Source organism: Atractosteus spatula, chromosome 2 (genome assembly GCF_055471065.1).
Source record: "Atractosteus spatula isolate fAtrSpa1 chromosome 2, fAtrSpa1.hap1, whole genome shotgun sequence".
In the NCBI taxonomy this organism is placed as follows: domain Eukaryota; kingdom Metazoa; phylum Chordata; class Actinopteri; order Semionotiformes; family Lepisosteidae; genus Atractosteus; species Atractosteus spatula.
This window is the reverse complement of record NC_142707.1, coordinates 5,204,537-5,230,551: the sequence shown is the minus strand read 5'-3', so window position 1 is coordinate 5,230,551 and position 26,015 is coordinate 5,204,537. Positions and strand designations below refer to the sequence as shown.

Sequence of the window (26,015 nt, the reverse complement as noted above, 5' to 3'; positions counted from 1 at the left end):
CTTTAGTGCTAATGTATCTTGAGTACTGTGTTCACTTATAGATGTCTCAGGGCACATCTTTCAACATGGCATGAGTTAGCAATGTTAATTATGATTATTGCAGTGAAGAATGACCTTTATTTTGGTGACAAGTTTACCATAATACATCCGTGGGTCTACAGATGTGGGTTATATAAGTATTAAGAGGACACAGAAGGTCTGTCATAACAGAACAGTCAGAAGTGCACTCTCTTGTGGAGGTGTGGGTTTGGGTATCACTCCTGACATACTGGCTGCCCAGTATCTCTTAAGATAGTAGTGGAGATGTAAGGAATACAGGGCTCTAGAGTTAACTGGAAGGCTGTGGGTTCAAATCCTAGGTGGAGCACTACATTTGTACCTTTGTGTAAGGTACTCCACTTAGATTTGCTGCTGTAGAATGCCTAGAATGCATAGAAAGCAAGATACTCAGAAATACATCCACTTTATTTAAGCAGATTTAAAACTGAAAAGAGGCAAAAGTCTTCTTTTTATCACAGTTTAATACTTGAAGCTATCCTTTGGACTATTAAATTAAATATTTTATCCATTTCTAATTTTTTAATTTCAACATGATCATCAGGGAAGCTTCGCAGAAAATGCACTGAGAAATTATGCAATTCACTTTATCAGAAGATGCTTACTCTGCATTGATAGAGGAAAAAAAATCTTCATCTTTCAAAGTTTTTTTTATTTTCATTTAACAGGTATATACTTGTGTAAGTAACTGTTAGGAGGTTATATGTAATATTTTGCAGACCCATGGTTTACTGAACTTCATTCAGGTCAATGCGCCAGATAGTGTTTACACTCCATTGTTTATATTCAGGTCTTCTAAAAAAGGTATCCTGTTTGTTAGTCGTCTTGCACAAAGACTGGTTTTGATTTTATGTCTCTCTTTGGCAGAGCAATGCAGAAAAGTTTCAACAATGTTGAACTGTAAAAATGTAATTTTAAATTAAAATACATTTCAGCTCCTGTGAAAAAGGAATCGCATAATCACTGACTTACATTTACAATTGCTGGTAAGCTGCTGCATATGCATTCAATACCACAGGAATTCATCGTCTAATAGTCTTGCAAAGAAAATGATGACAGATTTAAAATGTTGGCAAAACTATCAATACCATGTTACCCAATGCTTATATTGTATGCAAAAAACAAGATGAACAATTTGAAAAAAAAAACTGTCCACTCTGACATAATTTCCAAGACTGTGGATAACCTAATACTTTGCAATACTGTGCTGTCATAGTAACAGTCTCCAGATTTAAGGGCGATCGAGGGAGGTTGTGAGGAAGGGTTCAGAAAGTCTTTTGAAAGCTGAGCCCTGTGCGCTGTGGAGGCAAGCAAAGGGAAGAGGAGATGCTTTGCACAGCGTGCGGTTTAGCGCTGAAACAATCAGCGGCAGTTGATAGCTCCAGCATGTGGGACCGAGCTTGAAGATCAGGGCTGTTGGGCAGAAAGGACAGACACTTCTAATTAGTGACATCCTATAAAAAAAAAAATCAGATGCAGATGTGAGGTGTGGTGACAGGAAGCCAGCAGCGAGTGTTAAGTGTGCTCTGGAGGTTAAAGGTCACTGAGGCTGGGTCTCCGTTTCAGACACCTCAGACTCTGGCTCTTCCCCTCCTGCTAGACGTATAGAAGTCTTCACCGCTGTGCTTTATTCGGTTCTCAATGTTATAGCCAAACCAGATTGTTTCTGGACAGAGTGCTTTGAATATGCATTTTTTTAGCTGGTCACAAAAGGAATTTAATAGGTCAATACTAGAAGAACTTTCGGACATATCACCGGCTGCAGGTCAATTTATAGTACATCTGACACTTGGAAATAGAGAACATGGTTTGTCACAACATGGTACATTTTTGGAGTAGCTCTTTACATGCATTATGAACCTTATTTAGCTGGTGTCGGGGGGAGGGGAGAATTTGAAAACTTTATAAAATCAATGACCATAGTACACCGAAGATGATTGAAAGCTGAAACGCATGTGGATTTAATGTATTAGAAATTCCTACTAGATGTGTAATTTGCTGAATATACATTATTGCACATGTTCTACATGATACTAGAAAATATGGCCTGGAATGTGTTAAGATCATATTGAAAAACCCCTTTTTGCATTATTTTAACTAAAGTGTTTTGATATGCTTTACATTTTAATTCTGTAGTGTACTCAAGGGTAGTGATTGGACTTAAAGTATAAAAAAGGGTTTGGCAGGCAATTAAGTGTGCCTTGTCTTGGCAAGTGCCTGTTGCTATCTTACTGCCTTTCCAAAGCAAATAAGTATTGTACTGTTGGTTCTACCTAGCCCTGTAATTCTGAGGCAGTTCTGCTGCTCTTGTAGGCTTTATCACAAGAAGAGTGATGAATTCCAGCCATGAGGATATTTGTAAAAATCTGTTTTACAAGGAGACATAGCTTGTGCTGTGCCTCTACAAACGTTTCTGTATATCCCTGACATCTTGCTTGGATGCAGTGCAGTAATTTATATTTAGTTCATATATTTCATGGAATATGAATTTGTCTGCCAGCTTTTATTGCTAGGAATTTTGATTTAGACGTCTTAAAGACATTAAACTTAGGGGTTTGGCTTTTTTCATATTATGAAAATATTAGATTTTTTCATATTATGATCTTATAAGCTCAGTCAGAGAGATGAACAACATTTTTTTAACAAAACAATTTGAAACTCTAGTGAATTGAACTAAATCAACTAATAACTAGTCTCATCATCAAATGAAGAAGTGAGAAATATTATTATTATTATTAAATGTTAATATTGTTTTTCCCATCACTGTTTTGTGTTTTTTTTAGGATTCCATTCAAGATCGGTCAACCGAAGAAGCAAATTGTTTCAAAGACGGTAAGCAAGGAGGGCTTTGATCTCTGATGTAGTGTAACTGATCCAGGTCCTCACCTATTTTATATCAGTGATAATAAGTGTTTGGAGATCACAGGTCCTTCTCTGTCACTTACTGCCTATAGTTGGGAATGCGCAAGTCTATTCAGAAGTTCTGTTTTGTAGAGTCAACTAAGGAATTCACAGCTTGCTGTACAGTTTAAATTCAGTGCAATTGGTAGGAGATGTCTCTGTCCTCCAGAGGGTAAAAAGACGTACTCATATCTGTTTCAAGTAATATACAACTACACAACATTGTCTATATCTCAGAAAAAATGTAACTGTACATCTGCTAGTTGGGCTTAAAGGAAATGTGCAATTCTTCATTGGATTTTAACAAGAGTAAAGGGTGTATGCATGTGTTTTAAAGATTGAAATACTTCAGACTTTTTTTCTGGGGGAAGAAGGTCAGTCAATTGCTAATGTACACAAAAATAATATGTTCCAATATTAAATTGACTACTATTTATTTTCAGTTTTTTATTATTTCTAAGCTCTGCTGTTCATGCAATTCTCTGTATAGTTGCCATGTTAACTTGTCAAAGCTGAAGCAGAGGAAAAGGATTTTAGAAATGGGTCCCTGCTGCTTAGTTTTTAATGCAATGAGTATTGCCAACAGACTTGTACATTTTTATTGTTATAAGACATATACTTTATATAACATTGACCTGCCAGTTTAGGTGGGAATGAATAACAGAATACCACAGTATCGCAGGTGTAACTTACACATAAATGCAAATGAAATCTTTTGAGACCCAGTTATGAGCCTATGTAGGAACAACAGGATGTAGTGAGGCCATCCCATAGCAGTGCAGATCTTCTTTTTCATCAACAAGAATAAGTGCTTGGGGGCTCTTATTCCCCTCCCTCTTGGTGCCCAAATCAACCTGACCTCAGACCTCAGCGCCACGTGTGTCTGCTTACTGTACTTGACTGATCAGCGCAGAGCCCTTAGTGGTACCGGTTGTCATTACCTCATTAAGGTCCATTCACTGGTCTTATTTGAGCAATTTGAGCAATTTTGTCCCAATTTGGTTTTCAGTTTTTTTTTCCTGTGACCCCTTTGGTAAGCTTTCAACTGCATCCCTAAGTGCCTGTCTTATAGGGTACTTGCGGTTGAATTGTACAGGGCCTGCCCCGCTGTTAGCAGCAGGGTTCTGCTTTCTGAGGCTGGAAGGGCCCAGGAATAAACAAACACAAAGGAAGGAGGGAGGAGGAGGAAGCTGGTCACTGTCGCCGGAGAGAATTCGAAACAACAGTGCCCAGTCCCCCCACACAGTGCCCCCTGCTCTCCCCTCTGTCCTACTTTTCGCTGCCTGATGTCACAGGAAACTGGGAACTCATACCGCGTGTCTCCTGTGCCACAGACAGATTACAGTGGAAGTGGTTTTTTTAGCAGTTCGCACCCACTCACTTTTGCAGCCACCGCTGTCCCACACATGGCCCAGCCATGCAGGTATTTTAAACAGCCCTGCCAAGCGTGCAGTTCAGCGGCTAAATCCCTTTTCTCCTTTTTGTTTAAACGTTTAGAATCTGAGCCATAGTTGGCCATAGTTGGATCGCATAACCGTATAAATGTTAGATCTGTTGCGATGTTTACTGTCCGTGAAGCATCTATGTTTACAAGACTCAAACAACCATGTGAAATGATCATTCTGCTTTGTGGAAATGTATCTACTGACTGCTTTACTTCCTAAATGAGTAAGGGCAAGAGTCCATTCAGTTTCACTGCCCTTTTACACTTCGCTTGTTCTTAATTCTTTTCCAAACTATTAGCCTTTGACAGATAGCTTAGCTGTTAGTTACAGTTTGTTGTAGAACGAAAATGAAATAACAGACACTCATTATGAAGTGATTGGTCTTGAAAAATGAATATGCTTCATCTATTGCCTTTATTATTTTAAGATAACCTTTTCTTGAATGCCCAGCATGTCCAGATCCATTCCAATCTATCTCAGCAGCCCACCACCCCTGATGCTGAGTCGCTGTGTTTCCTTTGACCAGCTAGGGCTTGGCAGTTTCCAGCAGCTTGTCAGTCTTGACCTGCTGTCACTCCCATTGTCCTGGCAGGTGATCCGTTCTTCCTGATGGAGCGCTACACAAGCCAGTGGAACACTGGAACAGGATGCCCACATACCGGTTTCCAACTAAAATCCTCACTTCTCTAATGCTTTTTTTATTTTTTATTTTTGCAGGTTGAAAGAGACTTTGAAAGAGAATATGACAAACTCCAAAAGTAAGTTAAAGAGTGTTTACATGCCTAATATATGCGTACAAATGTGCCCGTGACTTTGTACATGTGTATGCGTTTCTCATATGTGTACTTGACTGAAGATGACCACTCTTGTAGGATTTACCTAAGGAATACTGATGTGGTCCAACTGCTAAGCACTAATTAGGGATTTCTAATGGCAACACTGTAAGACAAAACAATTAAGGCAAGGCATGACTTTCTTATTATTACTTTAGGAGAAAGGGTGGAAAATCTGCAAAGGCACAGTAATCTCCGTTTCCTCTGCCATCTTTATTGATCAGTGAAGCTGTCATCCTATTGCACATTAGAAACGTATGGTTCATGACTTTGGCGTCACCTCCTTTGCTTTGTCTCGGTCAACTTTGTGTGTCCTGAAATTTTTCTGATTCTGAGCACAAGCTGCAGTTGCTGTGATTATTCACAGTTGGCTGTTGCAAAACCTTATGGCTTGCTGTGACTACTCAGCTGTGTGGAAAAAGGGCTTTTGGGAGCCAGTACAGGCTGTCTTGACAATTCTTAAAAGAGCTTTGGCCTGCACCGTGTAAAATTGACTGGGAAATCTGCAGTGTATTGCCTGTGCTCTGGAAAACTAGTTAAAAGGGTCTTTTGGTTGCACATCTTACCCCCTTACTTCTCCTTCCCTGAAAAGGCACTGTACATATTAGTGTTGTGATCTATCAGATTGTCTCCTCCTTAAAATTTTACCCTTGGGTAAAATCTAGAAAAACAGTTGAAAAATGTTTGTTTTATATTTAGGTTTTCACAAATGCCATGTAATGAAACACAAAAACGTTTTGTATATAATCAAGAAAGAATAATCTGGGGTTTAAATGTTTATTGAGAAAAAATGCTTAACCATGAAGTTAAGGCTTGAAAAACGTCCTCCAGTTTATGTACAGAAAACATCTGTATCTCACAAATGGGTTGTAGATGTCCTACATATTGACTATTGAGAAAATATTGACAATTGCATCTAAAAGCTCTTGGCTTACGTAAATGCAGCTGATAACGAAGCAAACACCATAGAGGTTTATTGTAACCTTGGTGGACCAGTAGGTGGCAGACTTCCTTCTTCTTCAGGTGAGTTTTTAAAGGTCCCGAATGGTTGGACATTAGAGTTTCAATGGTAATGTTCTTATGAGTAGGGTGTTCTAGCTATACATCACTATATTCTTGCATAATCTGTCTGCCCTAAATCTGCTCCATAGTGAACCTGATGAAGTTGTTTCTCACTTCTTCACTTAATTGGTTGTATAGCAAGGCTTCTGGCACATAGCTGCTCTCACAGACAGTTTAGATCTATACCACAGTGTTGAAAGAAATCAGCACCTCTTATATTCAAGTGCTTTGGGTTTCTTTGGGATGCAACATGCTATATAAATGCAAGAAATTATTAATAGGTGTTTTAATATTAAAACAAAATTTGAATCTTAGAATTTTAATCCCCTATTTGTACAATAATAGGAAAGCTAGTTTAGTGGCACAGTATGTCTCTGAGTCACAGACAGTTACACAGACAAGTGGGTTTCACTTGAATGTAGAAATATGCTTTGGAGGTGGGCTAACTCCTGAATATCAGAACCCCCAATTACAACTTGTTCATCAGGCATTTGCCTAGGAGCTAAACAACTTACAATTTGTTTTCCATTTAGTGAAGGTTAACTGCAGAGGCAATGTAATAAGACTGCTACAAATTAAATATGCAGTGTTCAGAAAATGGAGGCATTAGATTTATTAATCATTTCCCTTTTGAAGTATTATAAGAGCATAGCGGGAAGAGTACAAAGACTTATTTCTGGATCAGCATTAAATGAAGAAAAACTTCACTAGTAGTAGTTTTAGAACTTTAAAAAATAATTGAACGTTTCCAAATGAAATCATGTTCCTATACTGATTTCAGACCCACTATGCAGTTAACAAATGTTAAGAGTCATTTTAAAAGAAAATAGTTGAATATAAATAGTGTTTGTTAATTTCTGTGCCTCTCAAATAATTTGTTCTACATACCATTAGAAGAATAAATCTTCAGTTTTTCATTATTGGAGAAGTAATAAATGTAAAGCAGAGTTAGATTTTAAACAAGGGCATCTTTTCATGTGAAAGACATGTTGTGAAAGGTTTGTTACAGAAACCCCACCCCAGGGTGACAACAGGGCTTCTGCGAATCTGCCCGTCTGTGATATTAATGGCTGCATTTGGGCTCTTCTGACACGACAGGCCTACAGTTTTTATATGCCTGCCCTAATGTTGCAGATACAAGTCAACAGCTTAATTCAGTGCGTTTTGGAAGATGCTTGAATGTTGCCGCCATCTCTCTCAGGACCCAGTGAGGTTTGTAGCAGGCAAAGGGGGTCATAAATAATTGGCTTGTCCAGTTTTTTGGAAAGTCTATTACTGGGATGAAGTTTTGTTAGACGTGTTAGAAAAATTTGTGAATGAAGAGTTCACACTAAACCAGAGAGCAGCTGTAAGAATATGCATCAGTTAGCGCCTTATTGAAACGAATGAAAGAAAGGAAATCACCTGCCAATAATACAGAGGAATTCCAAAACAAAACACATTTTTTCAAGGGCTTTATGTCCTGTTCTTACCCCCCTGTTCTTGTGTGTGACAATTGTCTTGTATTGAAAGAATTAAAACATTTTTCTTACTAAGAAGCATTAAAAACCACACCAGATGCTATAGGTTACAATTGTCATTTGTTGTGGTTTTAATTCTTGCCTGTATAGTTTTGTAAATGTTATATTAACTTCTCTATAGCAAAGTCAAAACAGCACTTGTCTGAAAAAAATACAGAAAATCTTCCACACAATTGTTTTTTTTGCAGAAAACATAATCCTGATCTTCAAATAATTACCATTAATAGAAGCAGCAAAGATAATGAGAATCCCAATCCATTGTTTTTCACATGGCATATATCCACGCCTTGGGTGTGCCAGAATTGTCATTCAGTTGTCTTCCTCGAGTTTCTTTTCAGACAGAAATGGAAAAATGCTGACGTTGGATTATCTTGTCACACCATTTTAGTCTGCTTTGTTCCTTGTCTGTGTAAATTTGTTTTAAAAGATGTTTCTGCACATCACTCAAGTGCACAGCTTTATGGATCCTATTTCAAAAAAAGTGTTTCCAGTTTAGTGTTTTTCTGTGTTTAAGTCCATATAGATATTGTTCATGTATATTCCTTGGAATATAGCTCAAGTGAAACCACTGGCAAATTTGTAAACTGTATGTTTACAGAAATTGTGCATCAGGTCTTTTTGTGCTTTAAATCAGTTAATTAAGCATTTTGCAATGGCAATCAAGACTACAGTTATTTATTTTTTCATGTCAACAGGGACCTTGTTTTAGTGAGGTGGTTTAATCTTTGCAGTGTATGAAGAGTGTCAGTTTAGGCACTCAGATCAGGCAGTGGAATGTAAGCTCTGTAGCCAGCAGACACTCTTTAAAAACTCCAGCTGGGGGGTGTGGTGATGTCTTTGCCATGCCTGGGTCACTGGCAGCCACTTGTGCTGGCTGGTATTTTTACATTTTTTTATTGCTAATTTAGGTTTTTACAAGAAAACTGTACACTGACTGACCACAGCAGTGCAGCAAAAAGCATTTTTGTTTCGTTCTTGGCTAGACGTTCCAAGTTTGTTCTGAATTCTAATTTTTTATATTGACAGATTGGAAGATCAAACAAAGAAGCTTCACAAAGATATGAAGAAAAGTACAGAGGCTGATTTAGGTAGGCCCCTTTTGCTAAAATTGCCAAACGGCTTTATGACATTGTTTTTTTCCAGGAAAAGCATGTTCAGGTGTACTATTTCATCAGCAAGCACGAAAGTCAACAGGTGCACTTTACCCACCACTGTACAGCACCATTAAGCATAGTCGCTTGCACAATTAGCAGTACACTATTACAGCACACTACAGTACATCCGCAATGTAGGTGTAAAGTTCTCTGATCCCATCCTTTGGATCTGAAAAGGATAAAGTCTTGCTCAAAAAGTGAAACCTGTAGATGGAAGACCTGACAGAAAATCCGGTTCTCATGATAATTATTGTTATAATTGTATCGCAATATTTTAAAAACAGCTAAAAACAGCTTCAGGAGAAAACTAGTTATTAAATTAATGGTGTCATTCATCTTAAGGAATACCAAAGTGATTGCAAGGTTAATTTTTAAAAGCTTTTTTGGGAACCTCTTGAGCTTTCTTTACTCCAGGAGGTTCCTGCATCCAAAGGTGAGGACTACTTGGTAAAATTATTAATACATCAGTATTTGACTTTTGCTTTGTATGATGAGGATTGCAAAATTAACATGTAAAGGCATTACAGTGAAACACTTTATTTAATGAAGATTGTCTTATAGATGGCATCCCCGTTTGTTTTAATATCAATATTTAATTGCAGCATTTTTGTTTTCTATTCAGAGTAGATAGGAGATCTGGTAACAGCCCATGAGCACTTACACGTTTGGTCTATATCTCAATGCTTGGAAGATGGGTGGTGGTGGGGATTCTTTTAATTTTCTTTATTTCATGACTTGAGTATGAAAAGCCTCATCAAAGTAAATAAGCTGCCAAGTCCTTAATTTGAATTAATGAACTACATCTGTTTCACAGGTCTGTGTGACAAACCCCATGAATTGAGTCTCTCATTGAGCAAAGAATGTCATTAGTTGGGTATTTATCTCATTAACCACATGCAAAAAACAGACTCAGTGGTACTCGCACTTGATGGGGTTGCCATATCATTTTTAACACTTCTGTGGAGAAAACGAGAAGAGTTTCCGAAAGGACAAAAGGATTTACATATGTCAACAAAACTTGATAACTTTCTCAGACCTTAAATAAAATCTACACTGATTTTGTTATAGTGTTTTTAGATGTGCACACATTTCACCATTGCCTGGATGTTGATTCTCAGTAATGCAAAGCATGAGCCAAAGCATGTCTTTAAGGGTGGCCATGCACACCCAGGACTATGATCAGTTGTAAGTTTTTGTCCTCAAAGGTAAAAATCAGGAACCAGTTAACGAGGGGTCGACAGTAATGCAGGTACAAGGGGATAGTGAGCCTGTGTTTGTTCTGAAAGCAGCATGTTGACTTTGTGTGCTTTCAGCAATGTCCAAGTCTGCTGTGAAGATCTCTGCTGATCTGTTGAGTAACCCATTGTGTGAGCAGGACACAGCCTTCCAAGAGTTCATGACAGCACTGGACACAGCCATGCGCAGAATGGATGCCTTCAACCAGGAGAAGGTGAGTTTCCCTAAACGCCTAGCAGGCGAAAATGGGAAATTAAGGAGATAATTAAAATGGCAGTATGGAATAATAAGAAACAGGTAAAGGTTTATTCCATGCCGAAAAGAAATGAGACACAACGTTTCGGCTGTGGAGCTCTCTTCAGATCTTCTTCGGTATGGAATAAAGTTTAGGGAATCATCATCAGTTGTTTGTGTGTTCAGGCCCCAATATGAAGGCTGCTGATAGCTGTTTGAAAGAGGCATTTAACAGACTTGTCAGACTTGGTACTGTGTAAGTTACCTACAGTGGACCTGCTTTCAGTCCCTAGAGAGTCTTGTACTCTGCTTAAAGCTTCAGAAACTATGACGAACCACTTGGATATATGAAGGAATCATCATAGGAATCCAGCCATCCATTTGCCAGGAACCCTTGTAAGCAATGTGTGGGGTACACCCTGGACAGGACAATAGTCCATCACAGGGCAGACAAACTCACATCAGGGCCAGTTTTTCCATAAGCCAATTAACTTGCCAGTATGTCTTTGGACTGTGGGAGGAAACAGGAGAATTTGGAGGAAATCCACACAAACACCTAGAGGATAAACAAACTCCATGCATATAGCAGCCCAGGTCTGGAACTGAGCCCATGGCCCCAAAGCTGCAAGGCAGCAATACTAACCAATGTGATAAATAGGTGTTAATAATATGTTAAAAGTCTGTGTGCCCTTAACATCCTTCTGTAATATTGATGGTTTTGACATTTGCTGGTGCTTCTTAGGTGAGCTTTCAAGCCATCACATGTTAATCAAGACAGAAACATTAATAGTGTACTGCATATGTGTGTTATTTCTGTAACGCTTTAACACTGCAGACTTTCCTTTTGTTGTTGGATTTATATTCCTCGTCAAACTTTCTGCTTAGATGAAAAATGGTGGTTTCTAATTATTCCATTATTGGAAAGTTACAGATGTGTTTCCTGCAGACATATCACACTGCAACTCACAACTGGCAACCCACTGAAGCTCAGCAGGTGTGAGCCTGGTCAGTACCTGGATGGGAGACCTCCTGGGAAAAACTAAGGTTGCTGCTGGAAGAGGTGTTAGTGGGGCCAGCAGGGGGCGCTCACCCTGCGGTCCATGTGGGTCCTAATGCCCCAGTATAGTGACGGGGAAACTGTACTGTAAAAAGGTGCCGTCCTTCGGATGAGATGTAAAACCGAGGTCCTGACTCTCTGTGGTCATTAAAAATCCCAGGGTGTTTCTCGAAAAGCGTAGGGGTGTAACCCTGGCATCCTGGCCAAATTTCCTTTTGGCCCTTACCAATCATGGCCTCCTAATAATCCCCATCTATGGATTGGCTTCATCACTCTGCTCTCCTCCCCACTGAGAGTTGATGTGTGGTGAGCTTTCTGGCGCACTATGGCTGCCGTTGCATCATCCAGGTGGGGCTGCACATTGGTGGTGGTGGAGGGGATCCCCATGACCTGTAAAGCGCTTTGAGTGGAGTGTCCAGAAAAGTGCTATATAAGTGTAACCAATTATTATATTGATTATTATTCCTTGGTTTCAGAATGTATAAGCATGTTGCCATACATTGTTACTCAGTTTAGTTTGATTTGTGTAAACGATAGCATTCTGATTTATTCATGACTCAGAAAGGACATTAAAAAGATCTAGGATCCCTGCCAAAATAGCGTTGAACAAGTAGCTTATAATGTTCTATTTCTTACACGTGCTCATAATATCATGAAAGAGACACAGTGGGAATTGACAACAAAACCTTTGTATATTAAACTGCTGAAAGAAGAAGTCATGGTTTCGCCAAATAATAGCTTGCCAGAATTTCTCTAAATTTAATGAATTGCAAAAAATGATTAAAGGTGTTATCATTTGTTTGGTTTATTTCCTGTAATCAAATCATACAGTCCTGTTTTTTTGGAGAGTTTAGGCTTTCTGGACCATGTTTGCAGCTTGCTGCCAAAGCATGCAGTTAAGACCAACAGCAGAAATGCAGCGTTTAGTTCAACTTTCTGTCCGTTGCCTGTTTATTTCATTTTCATGAAAGGAGTTTGACTTGATTAAAGGAAAATTGAAATTAAACTTGAGTTTAAAAAAAATCAGGAAGCAACCCTGACATCATGTGTGATGTCTTTGATATCTTCTGGATCAGGGCAGCAATGCATCTAAATGGTCATTGCCAAATTTAAAATTTAACTCCCAGGGGGAAAATAATAGGTGATTTTTAATTAAGAAAAAATATGAAATCTCACAGGCAGACAGTTTATAGGTTTTGGGCTAGGTTTGTTTTAAGTAAAACGTTTTTGTGGTGGAATTCTGAGTCAGTAGGAATCTGTTTCAGTTTGGCATCTGGAAAACCAGCAAATGGAAACTTGGTAACATAATCCATACACCTACGTCTTTGTGTAAAATGAGAATATATCGAAGTAAAAGCCCCTCCTATTCTCCACTGTCTTCTGTTAAGAAATTTTGCCATTTTTTTCCTGCCCTCTGTATAGATTCTTAGGATGCTTCTTGGCCTGACTGGATCAGCACCCTCAAGGATTCTAAAGGCCTGAGCCAAATGTTCCCGAAGCCTTTTTTCTTCTAGGCTAAAAGGGTTCGGTTTTTCTGACCTCTTTGACCTAACCTGCCAGTCATTCTCCTTAGCCCAGGGATTAGTGTAGTAGCCGGGCTCATTTGTTTTTCTACAAACCATTTCTGTGATGAGCAGAACTGCTGAAATATAGCACTTTTCCTGATTTAAACAAAGGAAGAAGATCGTGTTTTTATTCACATACTATGATTTTATTCATAAGGTTGTTTTAAATCCTGTTGATATCTATATTTTTTATTTTCACATTTTTTATTTTTACAAAGTCTTTACTTCCTGTCTTTATCCTTTTCATCTTTTTACCAACCGACTTTTCAGTGATGTGTTGCTATTATAGCACAGTTTATCTGTCATGCTTATTATTAAAAAAAAATACTTTTCATACAGCATGGGAAATAGTTTTGGAAAAAGCAGAAAGTAGGCGTGTAATGTAAATTACACATTGTAAATTAATAGCTTGTGTGTAAGTAATGAAATGTTACGTAATACGGTATTCATATATTATGGCATTGGTTGTCAGGCAACCCATCAAAAAGTGCCACACTGCCTCAAGGCCTGTGTAAGTATTGGAAGTCATACCATTGTGGAGTTCTAAATAAGTGGTTTTTGCTCCTTGGGCTGAAATCTCACATGCTAAGACCAAAGTTTAACGTAACGAAGGCTACTCCTGTTGACACATTGTAGCCCGACTCCACATTTCATGCTGTGCTGTTTGTAAGACTCTGAGGCGGGGGGAGGGGTTGTGAAACTGCTTCTGTTGACTGTTGATGCTGTTTGTGAATCTACTGCATTTTCTGCAGTTTAACTACACAGTACTGCTAAACTTTGCGATACTAGTGCCAGTTGTTATATAGCAACATAAAGAGAGTTAGATTCAAAAGGTAAGTGACATGATATAATATGTAACAGATATGCATGTGAAGGAATTATTGATACTAATGTCTTGCTATATTGAATTGAAGGAGTTCATAGTGATAGTGCGTTTTGTCTTTTTTGTGTACACCTATTGCTATAGTTGGTCCGGTCACCCAGAGCTGGTACTGGCCACCCTCTATTAAGTCACATTTCAAATTGGAAAGATACAAAAAAAATGATTGGCAATTTCAAACGCCAAAGGTACTATTGTTCTTATTCGATGCTAGTCTGTTTTCGATTTAACACTTAGATGTGGCCGAGATTCTGCTCAGACAGCTTGTTCAATTGCTGCCATTCAAGCTGTCTTGTGTTTTATCTCAGCCCAGCTTTATTCTATTCTTCATCCCTATTTTCAGCTGAGCAGCAATGCACGTTTTCTCAAGTGTTTCAGGGTGAATGAAGTTATTGTTTACCACCACGTTGGCAGTTTTGGGTGTCAGTGGATTCAAAGGGCCAGAATCCTCCAACAGTTTTTCATCTGTTGGATTTCTCGTATGCACTGTTATTTTGTTTTGTGTATGATTGTTAATTAGATCTCTTTATATACAGCTCCTTCCAGATTTATTCATATACCAGATCAAATAGAACAAAAACATCATATAAAAGAATCTACTTGAGCAGGATAACTTGTCTTGCTTAAAAAAATCTACAACTGTTGGAGTGTAATTGTAATAGCATCTCACAGGGCAAAGTCTTGTTATACATAATTGAATTCCAAAAAACCATACCACGAGAGTTATACCGCTAATTATTCTTTTAACCAAAATCCAACAAAAACAAATCTTCGGTAGCACTCTGCTCTTTGGAATTGCAATGGAATCATTATCAATGTTTCCTGCCTCCCAGGGTTATAATAAGAGATACAGCACACAGAAGACATTCAGTAGTCTTCCAAAGGCTGCAGGCATAAGGTCCATTGACTCACAAGTTGAGGGAAAGGACGCAAGTGTATCTTTGTGTAGTGTGTCTTGCCATCACGGACTGTGAGACAAGTGGTTTGCGAGATAGCTGTAAATCCAGAGTTGAAGATCTGTGGTAAAATCTGGCTCCTTCGGGGAACCATAGTGTCACGGCTTACTATTCACGCCTGCATGAAGTGGTCATTTAAAGCTGGGATGCAAGTAAAATGCTGAGGGTGAACCACAAAAAGAAGTACGTCAAACTTGCCAGACTACATCTGAATGACACCTGAAACCATATCTTATAGTCATATAAAACAGAAATGAGCTTTTGGACATGATGCTCATCCACATTATGCTTGGTGTAAAAAAGGCAAAGCTTTTGTTGAGAAAATACTCATGCCCGCTATGCAATTTGGTGTTGATAGTGGGTGTTGTTTTGCATTTACAGGTCCTGGGGCCTTTGCTAATCTATGGGGGAATCATTAACTCCAGAACATACCAGGTTATTTTGGCCAAACTCATAGTTCCCTCTGCCACAAACCTCAAGCTTGGATAAAAATTGACATTCCAGCATGACACTACTCCCAAAATCTTAATCTCCAGACCTCAGGTGAATTGAACATTTATCATCTGAACACAATAAGACAGTTAACAAATGGAAATGGGAACCAATGGATCTAAGAGCAATCCTACTCCATTGGGCCCCTGAGCAAGACCCTTAACTCCAACTGCTTCAGGGCTGGTATAAATGGCTGACCTAGCTCTGACCCCAAGCTTCTTTCCCTGTCTGTGTGTCTCATAGAGAGCAAGTTGGGGTATGTGAAAAGACAAATTCCTGATACAAGAAATTGTACATGGCCAATAAAGTGATCTTATCTTAAAACAATTCACGTGGTAGTGTGGTCTTATTGACCCCCATGGAAGTACCAGATCTTTCTAGCTTGCTATGGCAGTTGCAAAACAAACTACACAGGTGTGAATAATTTCATACAGACAAAATTGTTTTCTGTGGAGTGCTAATAAAATTACTGTGATACTGTACTGGAAATGGCTTCAGGTTGTATACAAGTGACACGATAGCTTTAATTTGTAGTGGAATGTAAGGTCATTCACATCGCTGAGTAAACATAAGACATGGTTCCAGTTGTCTTTCATGGTTTTTTCCTCACTCACATGGGGAGCTGTTGGAACTGGAATTTTTGGAAAGCAGAATATGCAAACTGCAGCTTGTCCTTAAATTCTCTTGTGATGGTAAGCAGCTGGATTTCTGTAACACAGTTTGCAATTGTATACCAACATATCCTGCTTTTTAGCACTTGGATGTAGATGTGGACAGGACTCTTTTTCACTAGCCTGAAGAGAACTTCTTATTGTTGAAGTTCTTTCTCAAACTGGAGTCTCGTGTCCATACTTCCTGACTTCATGTTTAGCAGAAAGCAGAAACTTTCTCAAAAGGTTCCACCAGTAAGTGACTGTGGGTGAGCTCTGTTGGAGAAATAAGAAACTATTTCTTGTTCTTGGCTTTTGATGACATCCTGGCCCCCCATAACTGCAAGACAGCCAACTGCTCTTGAATCAGTCCTAAAGTTCATTTTGGTGCTTCGGGTCTGATCCGCATCAGACACATAGCTGACACATTGCGAATGTTATTGACTGAGAGAAAACACTTTTGGAAATCTGAATTTTTTGCAACTCCATATGGACACAAAGTTGTAAGGCTAGAATAAGCACCTGGGCTGAGTGGATCATCTTTTCCATCTCAGTTAAATTTGGCGTTGGATTTCTTTGAGTAGCTTCCTTTGTTGTAGATTTCCTTGCGGAAGGAGTAATTGATCAGCATCGCACATCCTTTTTGTCAAAGGATGACAAAACAAAATCTAAATAATGGAATATTCTGCTAATGAGAAAAATGCAGATGCACAGTTTAAACCACTCCTTTAAAGGCCCTGCCTAACTTGTGTTTAGTTTTTTAAAATACAATTTAAACCAGAGATGGGCAAGTGGGAGTATTGTGCATTTTGCTTTGCAAGTCCATTTGTGAGAGTAAGGGAGGTTTATGTAAAAAACAACCAATCTACAGTATTTATTTAGTTCAGTCCCAGCACTTTCATGCCAGAACATCTTTTTTTGATGAAAACTCCCAGGCTAGCATAAGACTTTACCAATGATTTTTTTAAGGTGCTTAGAATTAAGTTTTTTTTTGTGGAAAAAAACATGTATTAGATTTGCAGACATTTTCCTGTCCCTTTTGTAAGAGTTGTTGAATTGAATTTACGTGATTTACATTTACTGCCCATTTGGAACGGATATTTTCCCGAGTCCCTTTTGTGGTCTGAGGCTCCTGGTTGGATTGCAGAATTGGTCATGAAATGTGGCAAAATCAAAGTTAAACAGATTACAGGCAGTTATACTTATAGACTCCAAGCACAACTGTCATGTGTTGACATAGAATTGAGTGAGTACAATCTTGGACCAAAGTGGCTACAATGATTCTCAACCTGTGATTTTTTTTTTGACTAAGCAATATCAGTAGAGTTTGATAAGGAAAACATACATCTGTCTGTAATGGAAGCAAGACTCCTTTTGCAAGTATTGAATGTATTTTGGATCTGAGGTGCTTCATGCTCTTACATAAGATGCATTGTTGAAACGAATAGATGTACAGTATGCGTTCCAAAAAATCAAACATCAGGCTGTTCATGCTATTTGACTATAAGATAATAATCATGAAATAACTAGTCTCTAATAGACTGAAAATAGAAACCTGCAAAGGAGTCTTTATTTCCATCCATGCCCTAGGTCACATATGGGCTCCAGTGGTACGAGAGGCTGCATGCAGTTTATGAAAGGGAAAAGTAATTGGATTTTTTTAAAAAAGTAGTTTCTAGTTATATAAATGTGAGCCCCAATTGTGTAGCTGTTTTACTCATTTTAGGTTTCTGAGAATCAAAATTTATAAATATGTAAGCCAGCAGCAAAAGCTGGGTATTTCAGGCTTATCTTATTTTTAAATAATTTTGCATAAACTGATGCAAGGAGTTTATTAATAAATATACTTGCTTTTCTGTTTCAGCAATACAATTTGTAAAACAGCCTGCAGCTTGTAGTGTTGAAATGGATCAATGAGCAGTGGATTGTTTTGAAAATAGGAGATATATTGTTTTTCTTGTTCTTAATAAGTAAAGCTTTTAATATAACTATGTGCAGGTTTTGGCAAGAAAAAAAAACTGGCTCATTTAAGATTTAATTAAATAAACCTTACATTGTTTTTCATTGACCTGCTTTTCCCTGTCATTTTGTATTGTGCTTAGAAGTCCTTGTGCCTTATAAATGTAGGTTGGAAAAACATACTTAGGCTGAAGCTCGCAAAAAAAACCATGAAGCTGTTTCGAAGGGGCCTAATGATTTGATTTCTGATTCAGAATATCACCACAGGATATATCAGCTGTTAGTGAGATGCACATGAATCATAAAAACAGACACTAGAATGTAGCTTTTAGTGCTCACTTCTTTGCAATTCATTCCAAAAGCTCTACCAAGAAAAAAATAAATAAAATAATTTAGCTCTTAGCTGGGAAATGGGATCTTATGCCAAACTGAATGAGGGGATGAAACGTGCAGACATGATTAAGGTAAGAATTCTTCTTTTTCTTAAGAGGCATGCTTTGTAGAAGTATGTCCCTGCGGCAGATTGCTAGTTCGCGGGTGTTTCAGTGCCTTTGAGATGTTAAGGTTGAGGATGCTTAGAAATGTAAATTGGTTTGGATGGTTGAGAGGTGGACGGTTCAGGGCTGTGATTTGTGTAGGTATTGATTTATTTTTAAAAATATATATATTTATTTTGGTGGAATGCGCTTTTCTCTCCTTTGACCTGTGACTCATGCAGACAGCACTCAGATACCTAGCTGCGAGCTATGCTGCAGCCTCACTGGAATATACCTAGTAACAGAGACTGGGGCTTTCAGCGCTGGAAAGGGTTAAGGGTGACAGTGCAAAGGCATGTTGAAGACCGTCTTTTTCTTTTCTTTTTCTAAAGCATGCAGTGTCTTCAAAACCACTTATTTTAAGAAGCTATGGATTGAAAAAAATATATATTGTGATGCTAAAATTGCACCCCTTTTTCACCTAAAGCAAAAATGCATTCCCTAGGTGTTTAATTTTTGACTTTTTGCACGCCTTCTCATTTTGTACTCTGCTTGATCCAGTTATGTGTATTTGCTGCAATTCTCCGGGGTGCGTCATGTTCAGTCTGTCATTTAGCATGCTAGGTAGCTGTTCCAGCAAATTAAAAGCTTTTGGAAAAGATTTCTTGTGTCGTACTGCTACAAAGTGCACAAGCTTCCCAGGATAAGTTGGTGGTGTGCGAAGATCCTACTGTCCAGGAAACATATTCTTTTCAGTTATGATAACAGGTACCTGCACAGCTTTGCCATATGACGATGAGAAACCTTGACATGAAGATAATGCATACGTACAACACAACATGTAATTGAAGATGGAGCATATTTCCAGCAAAATGGAAATATTGGGCATGTTGTTCATTAGTGCCACGTCGAGACGATTTAAAAACAAAGACAAGACTTTCATGGACATGATTGTATTGTGAGAAGAATTCTACTTTAAATGGGGTTGCCCCTGCTAGTGTAGTCGTTAAAATGACAAGTCACAAAGATATGTTCAATGGTTCCCAATTCATGTTGGATTGTAATAATTGGGGCTTTGGGGTATATATTTTGTTATTGTTGTAATTAAATTTTACAGCGTTTAATAATCTTCAGGATTTTCACAGCACATTATTTTTTATAACCATGGCAGTACTGAGATTAATATAAAATTGAAGTGTCTTCAAAATGCCAAAAAAAACATTAAGGCAGATTAAGGTAGATTATATCCAAGATATACAACAGTTTGTCATTTATGTTTTCATTTATTGTTCAGTATTTCATATAATGTTATATATATTGTTTATGTGCCCTGCTAACTTGCTTTTCTGTTGGATCTATAAGACATCTCAGTGCTATACTGTTACTATACTGCCAGTATCTTGGGAAGTTCATTACTTGCCATCATAATGCTACCCCAATGGGCTTTAGGACTCTGCCTGTATTAGACAGCTTCTGCTCACTCTTCCTTCCCATCAAAACTTGCAACAAGAAAAGGAGAAAAATGAGGATGATTAAAAACGTTTCCTTCAGCAATATAATCTAGACTGTTAAAATGTTTGTATGAATACAACTTTCATCTCATAAAGCAAATCCACCCTCTCCAGGATTTGAAATCACTGGCTGCTTCTTTCATGTCGGTCCCCTGACGGTTCAGCTCTTTTGTATTGTGTACTCCATGAATATTCAGGGTTTTTTCTGCAGGGCTTTATATACAATAAAAGGGTCAACATTGTGAAAGTTTTTTTCCCCTTTTGTTGTTAGGATCTGGGTGACATGGAAGATATTTGAAAAAAGAAAAAAAATCAAAGCGCAATCTTTGATTGTTTCTTTGCCAAGATTATCAGAAGTAGAATCCTCACTGTGCACTTATGTTTAACAGTTTAATAGCATTACTGTATATGATTTAGCAGTTAGTGGTTATGTTATGGTGAAGTTCTTAGACATTACAGATCTTAAAATATCACTTTTGGAGTTTTATTTGACATACCATTTTACTTCTGGACTTCTTCATGTTTAGGATTTCTGTAATAAATGATTTATCATTCTTCTGAGCCCATTGTTATTTAATGTAGTTTCGGGAAAACTAAGTTTGAAAAACACAATCAGATTTGAAGTAGAGCAATAGTTTAAAATCTCACATTACTTAGACGTAGACATGTATAGAAGTTGTCTTCCTGTAATGATATTCTGCTTAAGCAGTAGATAGCACAGCATTGGACAGTAAATGAAAACGTGGTGTCTGTTGTGCTGGTTTATGATTCCTTCTAGTATCTGAGTGTTCAACAACTTCCAATATATGTTAGAGATACTCAGCATCAGCATTCTTCTGAACACCAAACTTCTAAATGTTCCCATGTATTTGACCATTTTGTTATTTTTTTCTTATAACTTGAAATGGAATGCATGGCAAATTTTAGTTTGAAATTAGTTTTGACAGTTTGGAAGTATTTTACATTAAGACTAATTTATTTGATATATATCCTGCAAGTAACGATGACTGACCTACTGGAGCATTCTATTAAACCTCTAAATTAATGTAAAAACTTCTATTTATTCACAAGCAAATATTAGATTCTAGTCTAATCCTATGCTTTGGAAGTATTTACTTTGAATAAGAGACTGTGATGTGTTAAACTTTACGCCATGTGCTGAATGTGATCTGAGACTTTTATGTGTTTTTTTGCACAGGTCAATCAGATCCAGAAGACTGTCATTGATCCGCTTAAAAAGTAAGTGTAAACTATCTACATTCTGTGACTCTTGCTTATTATCATTGATGAACTTTTGATACTATTTACAGACACATCAGGATGTAAGAATTTTAAGAAGGAACCGGTCATATCGGGTAGTAGGCTGATCTTTCAGGGAAAGAACCTTAAGATATTTTCGCATTGAAGTAAATCAGTTTCTACGATGCAGAAGTGGAAGCAATCAGTTGGAACCTCCAATTCATAGGCTAGGTTGTGCTTGTCAATAGCAGTTGGATTCAGTGTTTAGTATTCACAGCACCGTGTGATTAAGGTCATGTATCAAAATCCACTCATTCAGTGTGCACAATGCACACTTTTTTTAATATATTTTCTATGTCTCAATTTTAGAGGTTTAAACTAGAATGAATAAAGGGCTTCTAATTCTGTCCATACTTAGGGAAGGTAGAACCTTCTGAATTAAGTTACATTTTTAGTACTAAGTTACAGGTCTTGGCTGGGGAATGGGTTAAGTATTCTTATAGCTGAACGAAAAAGGACTGCACTGTGGTTGTTAGTGTGCACCGAGGGGCCGTGTGTCTGGAAGACCGTTTTCTCAGCGTCCCCCACCCCCCTTTCGGTGAAGTGCTATTCCATTCCTCGGCATGCCAGACAGCTTTCCAAAACTAAACCTCCGGGGAGGGACCAGGAAGAGGAAGCAGTGCCTTAACGAGCGCTCGCGAGGCGGGAGAGATAATCTCTCTCAGCCCGGCCACTCCTTCTGCCGCGCCTGTGCTGTGTGCGCGTTTGTATCTTGTCGGTGCACGTGTGTGGGAGTTTCTGTCCCTGTACGTGTTTCAGTCTCTCCACAGTTGTGTGGTTTCTTTTGGCTTTTCTTTTATGTGTCTGTGTGTGTTTATGTGCTTGTGTCTTTCCTCAGGGTGTGTCCTAATACATGGTGATTAGCATTTGTTTTTAAAGTTTGACAAAAAAACTCAATGGATAGTGCTTCAATAAAGGTTTAATTTTCAGAAAGATTGATATATTTGAACCTTGAAAAATCAATAAACTTACGTCAATGTACATTCATTGCTGGTGGGACAGCATATTATAATGGTAATATCTCTGGTAATGCAGATTTTAATCAAATGAAATATAAATACTGCAAATTTCTAACTCCTTTATGATATACATTTTAAAAACTAAAAGCAAGATTGTGCTTTTCAGTTAAAAATCTAAGGTGCACCACCCTTTTAAATATCAGCCTCAACTTTGTGTGGCATGTGTTTGTATAGTTTGTATATCTTCTGTGTACATAGTTTGTGTATCTTCTTCATGTAAATACAGTGTAGACTTCTGCCCGCCTCAGAGTGCTGTCTTTCCTAAGTTTATGTGCAGAGAATGAATGTGTGGAGTGTGTGTGAGATCTCCGTCTCCCTCCTTGTTTTCTGGTGGCTGTGCTGCGACAGGATGGAATGGTTCTAATTTCCTCTTCCTGGTGGGCGGCGGGCGGACGTGTGGGCAGGCTCTGCGGATGGCAGCCAGCCCAGTGTCCTGGGCCAAAAGCTGGGATTGGTTGGAGAGCAGGACTGTCCCAGGACAGCGCGCGCACACACACACACACACACAATAATGAAAGCCACCCATTGGTAGACAGAACAGGAGGGGCTCTGCGGTGTAGACAGAGTCTAAGGTAGGGAGTAACTGCACTATAGAAAGCACCCTCACTCTGACAAGTTCATCAAGTTCTCTTCCTATCTGAGTTCAGTGTTGCCTGCAAAGGAGATAGTTTTCTTTGCAGTAGAGGTGAAAGGTGTGATGTTATAATGATGACACTACCTTGAGAAATGGCTACATCCACTGTATATGGTTCAATAGCAGTCTGTAATTTTAATGATGAGTGTTTACAACTAGTTAAAAAACAGATCTGTGACTTTGACTGACTCTGTTTTCTCTTTCAAAGTTAAATCAACCTCTTACCTTCAAAAATGTCTGCTGAACTTCTGATCAGGATTACATAAACTGACAGAGGGTTTTGGACAGTTTTGCTCAGATCAACTGCATTGATTATGCTGATCAATGGTGAATTGCATTTTCTTCTTTTTATAATTTTGAACTTGTTACAAGCTTTGGTACATTAAGTATGTTTTTTTTTTTCTTCTCTGTCATTTGCCATGTTAACTAAGCATGAATCCCTTCTGAAAAGGTATCGCAGTGATGCATGCTAGCAGCTTTACAGAAGCAAAAGCATCCTAAGATCACAAGAAAGGTATTTTACCATTTTAGTTTATTGATACAGAATGTTCATGGTGCATAGTTTAGACAGATTCCAGGGAAGCCGTGTCTGCGGGTATTTTTTACATATACCAACAGCTCTTGGTGTATAGAGCTGAACATCAGAAAGATCAAAAATGCAAGGAGAACATTCAAGTTCATTTTGCAATATTTCTCTACAGCCCCATAAGTACCACTGGGAACAAACTCATTATAACCCTTCCCTTGGGAAAGGACAGTTTAGAGTAGACAATCAAGTTGAACCTGTATGTCTTGGGAGGTGGGAGGAAGCATATTAGCATATTAGTGCTGACAGAACATGAGAACTGGGGACAGACAGGTGCCCAGGCCTGTGTTCACTCTGGAGCTATAAGACATCAGTGGTAACCATCATGCTATGTTTCAGTCTACCTCCTGTTCTTAGTCATTAATATGTTTGTATTTAATCAGGAAATTAGTTCCTTACAAGAAATTGCTCATTTTTCTTGAAAATGTGGTATATTGCCAGGCACTGCAGTTTCTTGTTTGTGTAGGACTCCTTTGTTGAAGCAGAAATAAGAAACCATTATCACTGATACCTACCTACGTACAGTGCCTGAATGTTCTCTATTTTTTACTATTTTGGTTTTTTTTAGAAAGCAGCAAAATATCTTCAAAAATATATTTTGTTTTCTAAACTCGTTTGTTTAAAATGACAGAAAGCATTGAAAAACAAGTTGTTTAAGAGGACACAGAATTAGCTGTTAATTAGGCTGGATAATATGCCAAGAATGGGTTTTATTACAAATAATTTTTTGTATGGTTATGACTGCTGAGATAAATTGTAAATTATGAGCAGGACCAAAAGAAGGTAAATGCATGGGAAGATGCACAGTGTGTTGAAAAGCACTAACTTCAGATTGCATTCTTGTGTAATCAGGTTGTTTGCCAGTATATTTAATTGCTGTTCTGGAGCAGATAGACCTAGACCTCTGACAGGTTGAAAGGAAAACTCTTGAAAACTCTTATCAGGCCATTAATTCTGACACTGAGACCAACTGTCTCATGTTAAAACATAATAATGACCAGTCATTCCTGCTAACCCCTCTGTAAGAGAGAGATCAAGCATCAGAAGACTCAGGCCCACCATACACACCCCTCACCCCCCACATAGTTTCTGAACTTACTGATAATGCCGAAACACTTCATTTCTGAGCTTGAACACACTCTCTCCCTCTTTCTCTGACATACTCACACATGCCCTTTCTCAGGGTCACATTATGACGTCACCGTGTTTACATACAGGGAGGGAGGGAGAGGCGCGTGGGCATACAGCTGCTCATGATCTTCGGCTCAGAGTTGTTAACCACTTCAGCATGCCTCCTGTCTTTGCACAGGAAGACTCAGCCCTACTGTCTAGTCGTGAACTGGAGGTTAAGGGACTGATTTGCCTGAGAGTGCATACTTGTTAAAGAAAAACTATTAGTCCTGTACTTTTTGTGCATCATGAAATTCACACACCTCCTGGAAGCTACAGTATATAGCCAAAACATTTTTTCTTTCCTTTTACTTTTCACTTAAGAATTAACCTCTACTTATTTGCAGGAAATAGTCACCAAAACTGAATATCCTGGCAATTTAAAAAAAATGTCAGTTGTATTGATGTGTTTAATGTTCTATGCATGAAATTAAATTAAAATCAGAGTTTTGTGTTGGTCAGCTGTTCAAAATAAGTGGAATCAAACATCATCATTAGCACTGCTGTGTTTTAATCAGTCATTCTGTTCCATCTGGAAGTAACTTAATTATGTATAATTTTATTTTCAAAGAAGGTAATTACACCAAACATGTCCAAGAAATTTCCAGCTATGCATTATTTTGAATTACTTTCATCTAACATGAGTTTACAGAAATTAGTATCCAATTTCGGTCATTAATGAATAGAAATTTATTTTGTATGTTAAGATCAATAAATGAGAAATCTTCGGCTCTCCTCGTAAGTCTTCAACCTAAGAAATGTAGTTTTCTCTTTTCGGCAGTGTATTGTTTCTCCAGTAATCACATTCATCATATTAGTGTAATCCATCACATTTCCTCCACCTCTTTTGGTCTGGATTGCAATTTTCCAGGATTTCAAATATAAGTGGTTTGATTTACTTAGCACAGCAAATCAAAAACCTCGAACACTGTGAGGTGGGCCCCAATAAATGTGCACACTGCTGTAGAGCTAACACAGGAAAAAAATAAGGATAAGAAACAGCCCAGACAGTTAACCTCCCTTCTCAGGCGACCCGTCTGCCTTGAGGTTGGATAGCAGCAGGCCCGGGCCTTGGCTAAGCTCACAGGTTCCGCTCCTCTTAGAGCCACAGTGTGTGATGAAAGACGGCACTCTCCAATCCAGCTGCTATTTCTGTCCCACCGCCCACCACACCCAGCCTGGGTCCTTTGCAGTGTCACACACATATGCAGCACCCTTGCTGCCCTGTCTTGAGCTGCTTTAATTAGAAAGGCTTGCACCGCTAGGGGCATAAATTTAGAATGTGCTTATGTCCACAGCTCGCCAATGTGCAGCAAAAT

At 38.4% G+C, this 26,015-nt stretch overlaps 1 protein-coding gene across 1 annotated transcript in view; it reads left to right on the top strand.

Moving 5' to 3' along the window:
- The window catches only part of bin3 (bridging integrator 3), a 64,870-nt gene that overhangs the window by 11,549 nt on the left and 27,306 nt on the right, over window positions 1-26,015 (top strand). The window contains exons 2-6 of the mRNA XM_088938602.1: window positions 2,841-2,889; window positions 5,121-5,161; window positions 8,845-8,906; window positions 10,286-10,422; window positions 21,187-21,227. Coding sequence (XP_088794728.1) covers window positions 2,841-2,889; window positions 5,121-5,161; window positions 8,845-8,906; window positions 10,286-10,422; window positions 21,187-21,227 — 330 coding nt within the window. The remainder of the gene's footprint in view (window positions 1-2,840; window positions 2,890-5,120; window positions 5,162-8,844; window positions 8,907-10,285; window positions 10,423-21,186; window positions 21,228-26,015) is intronic.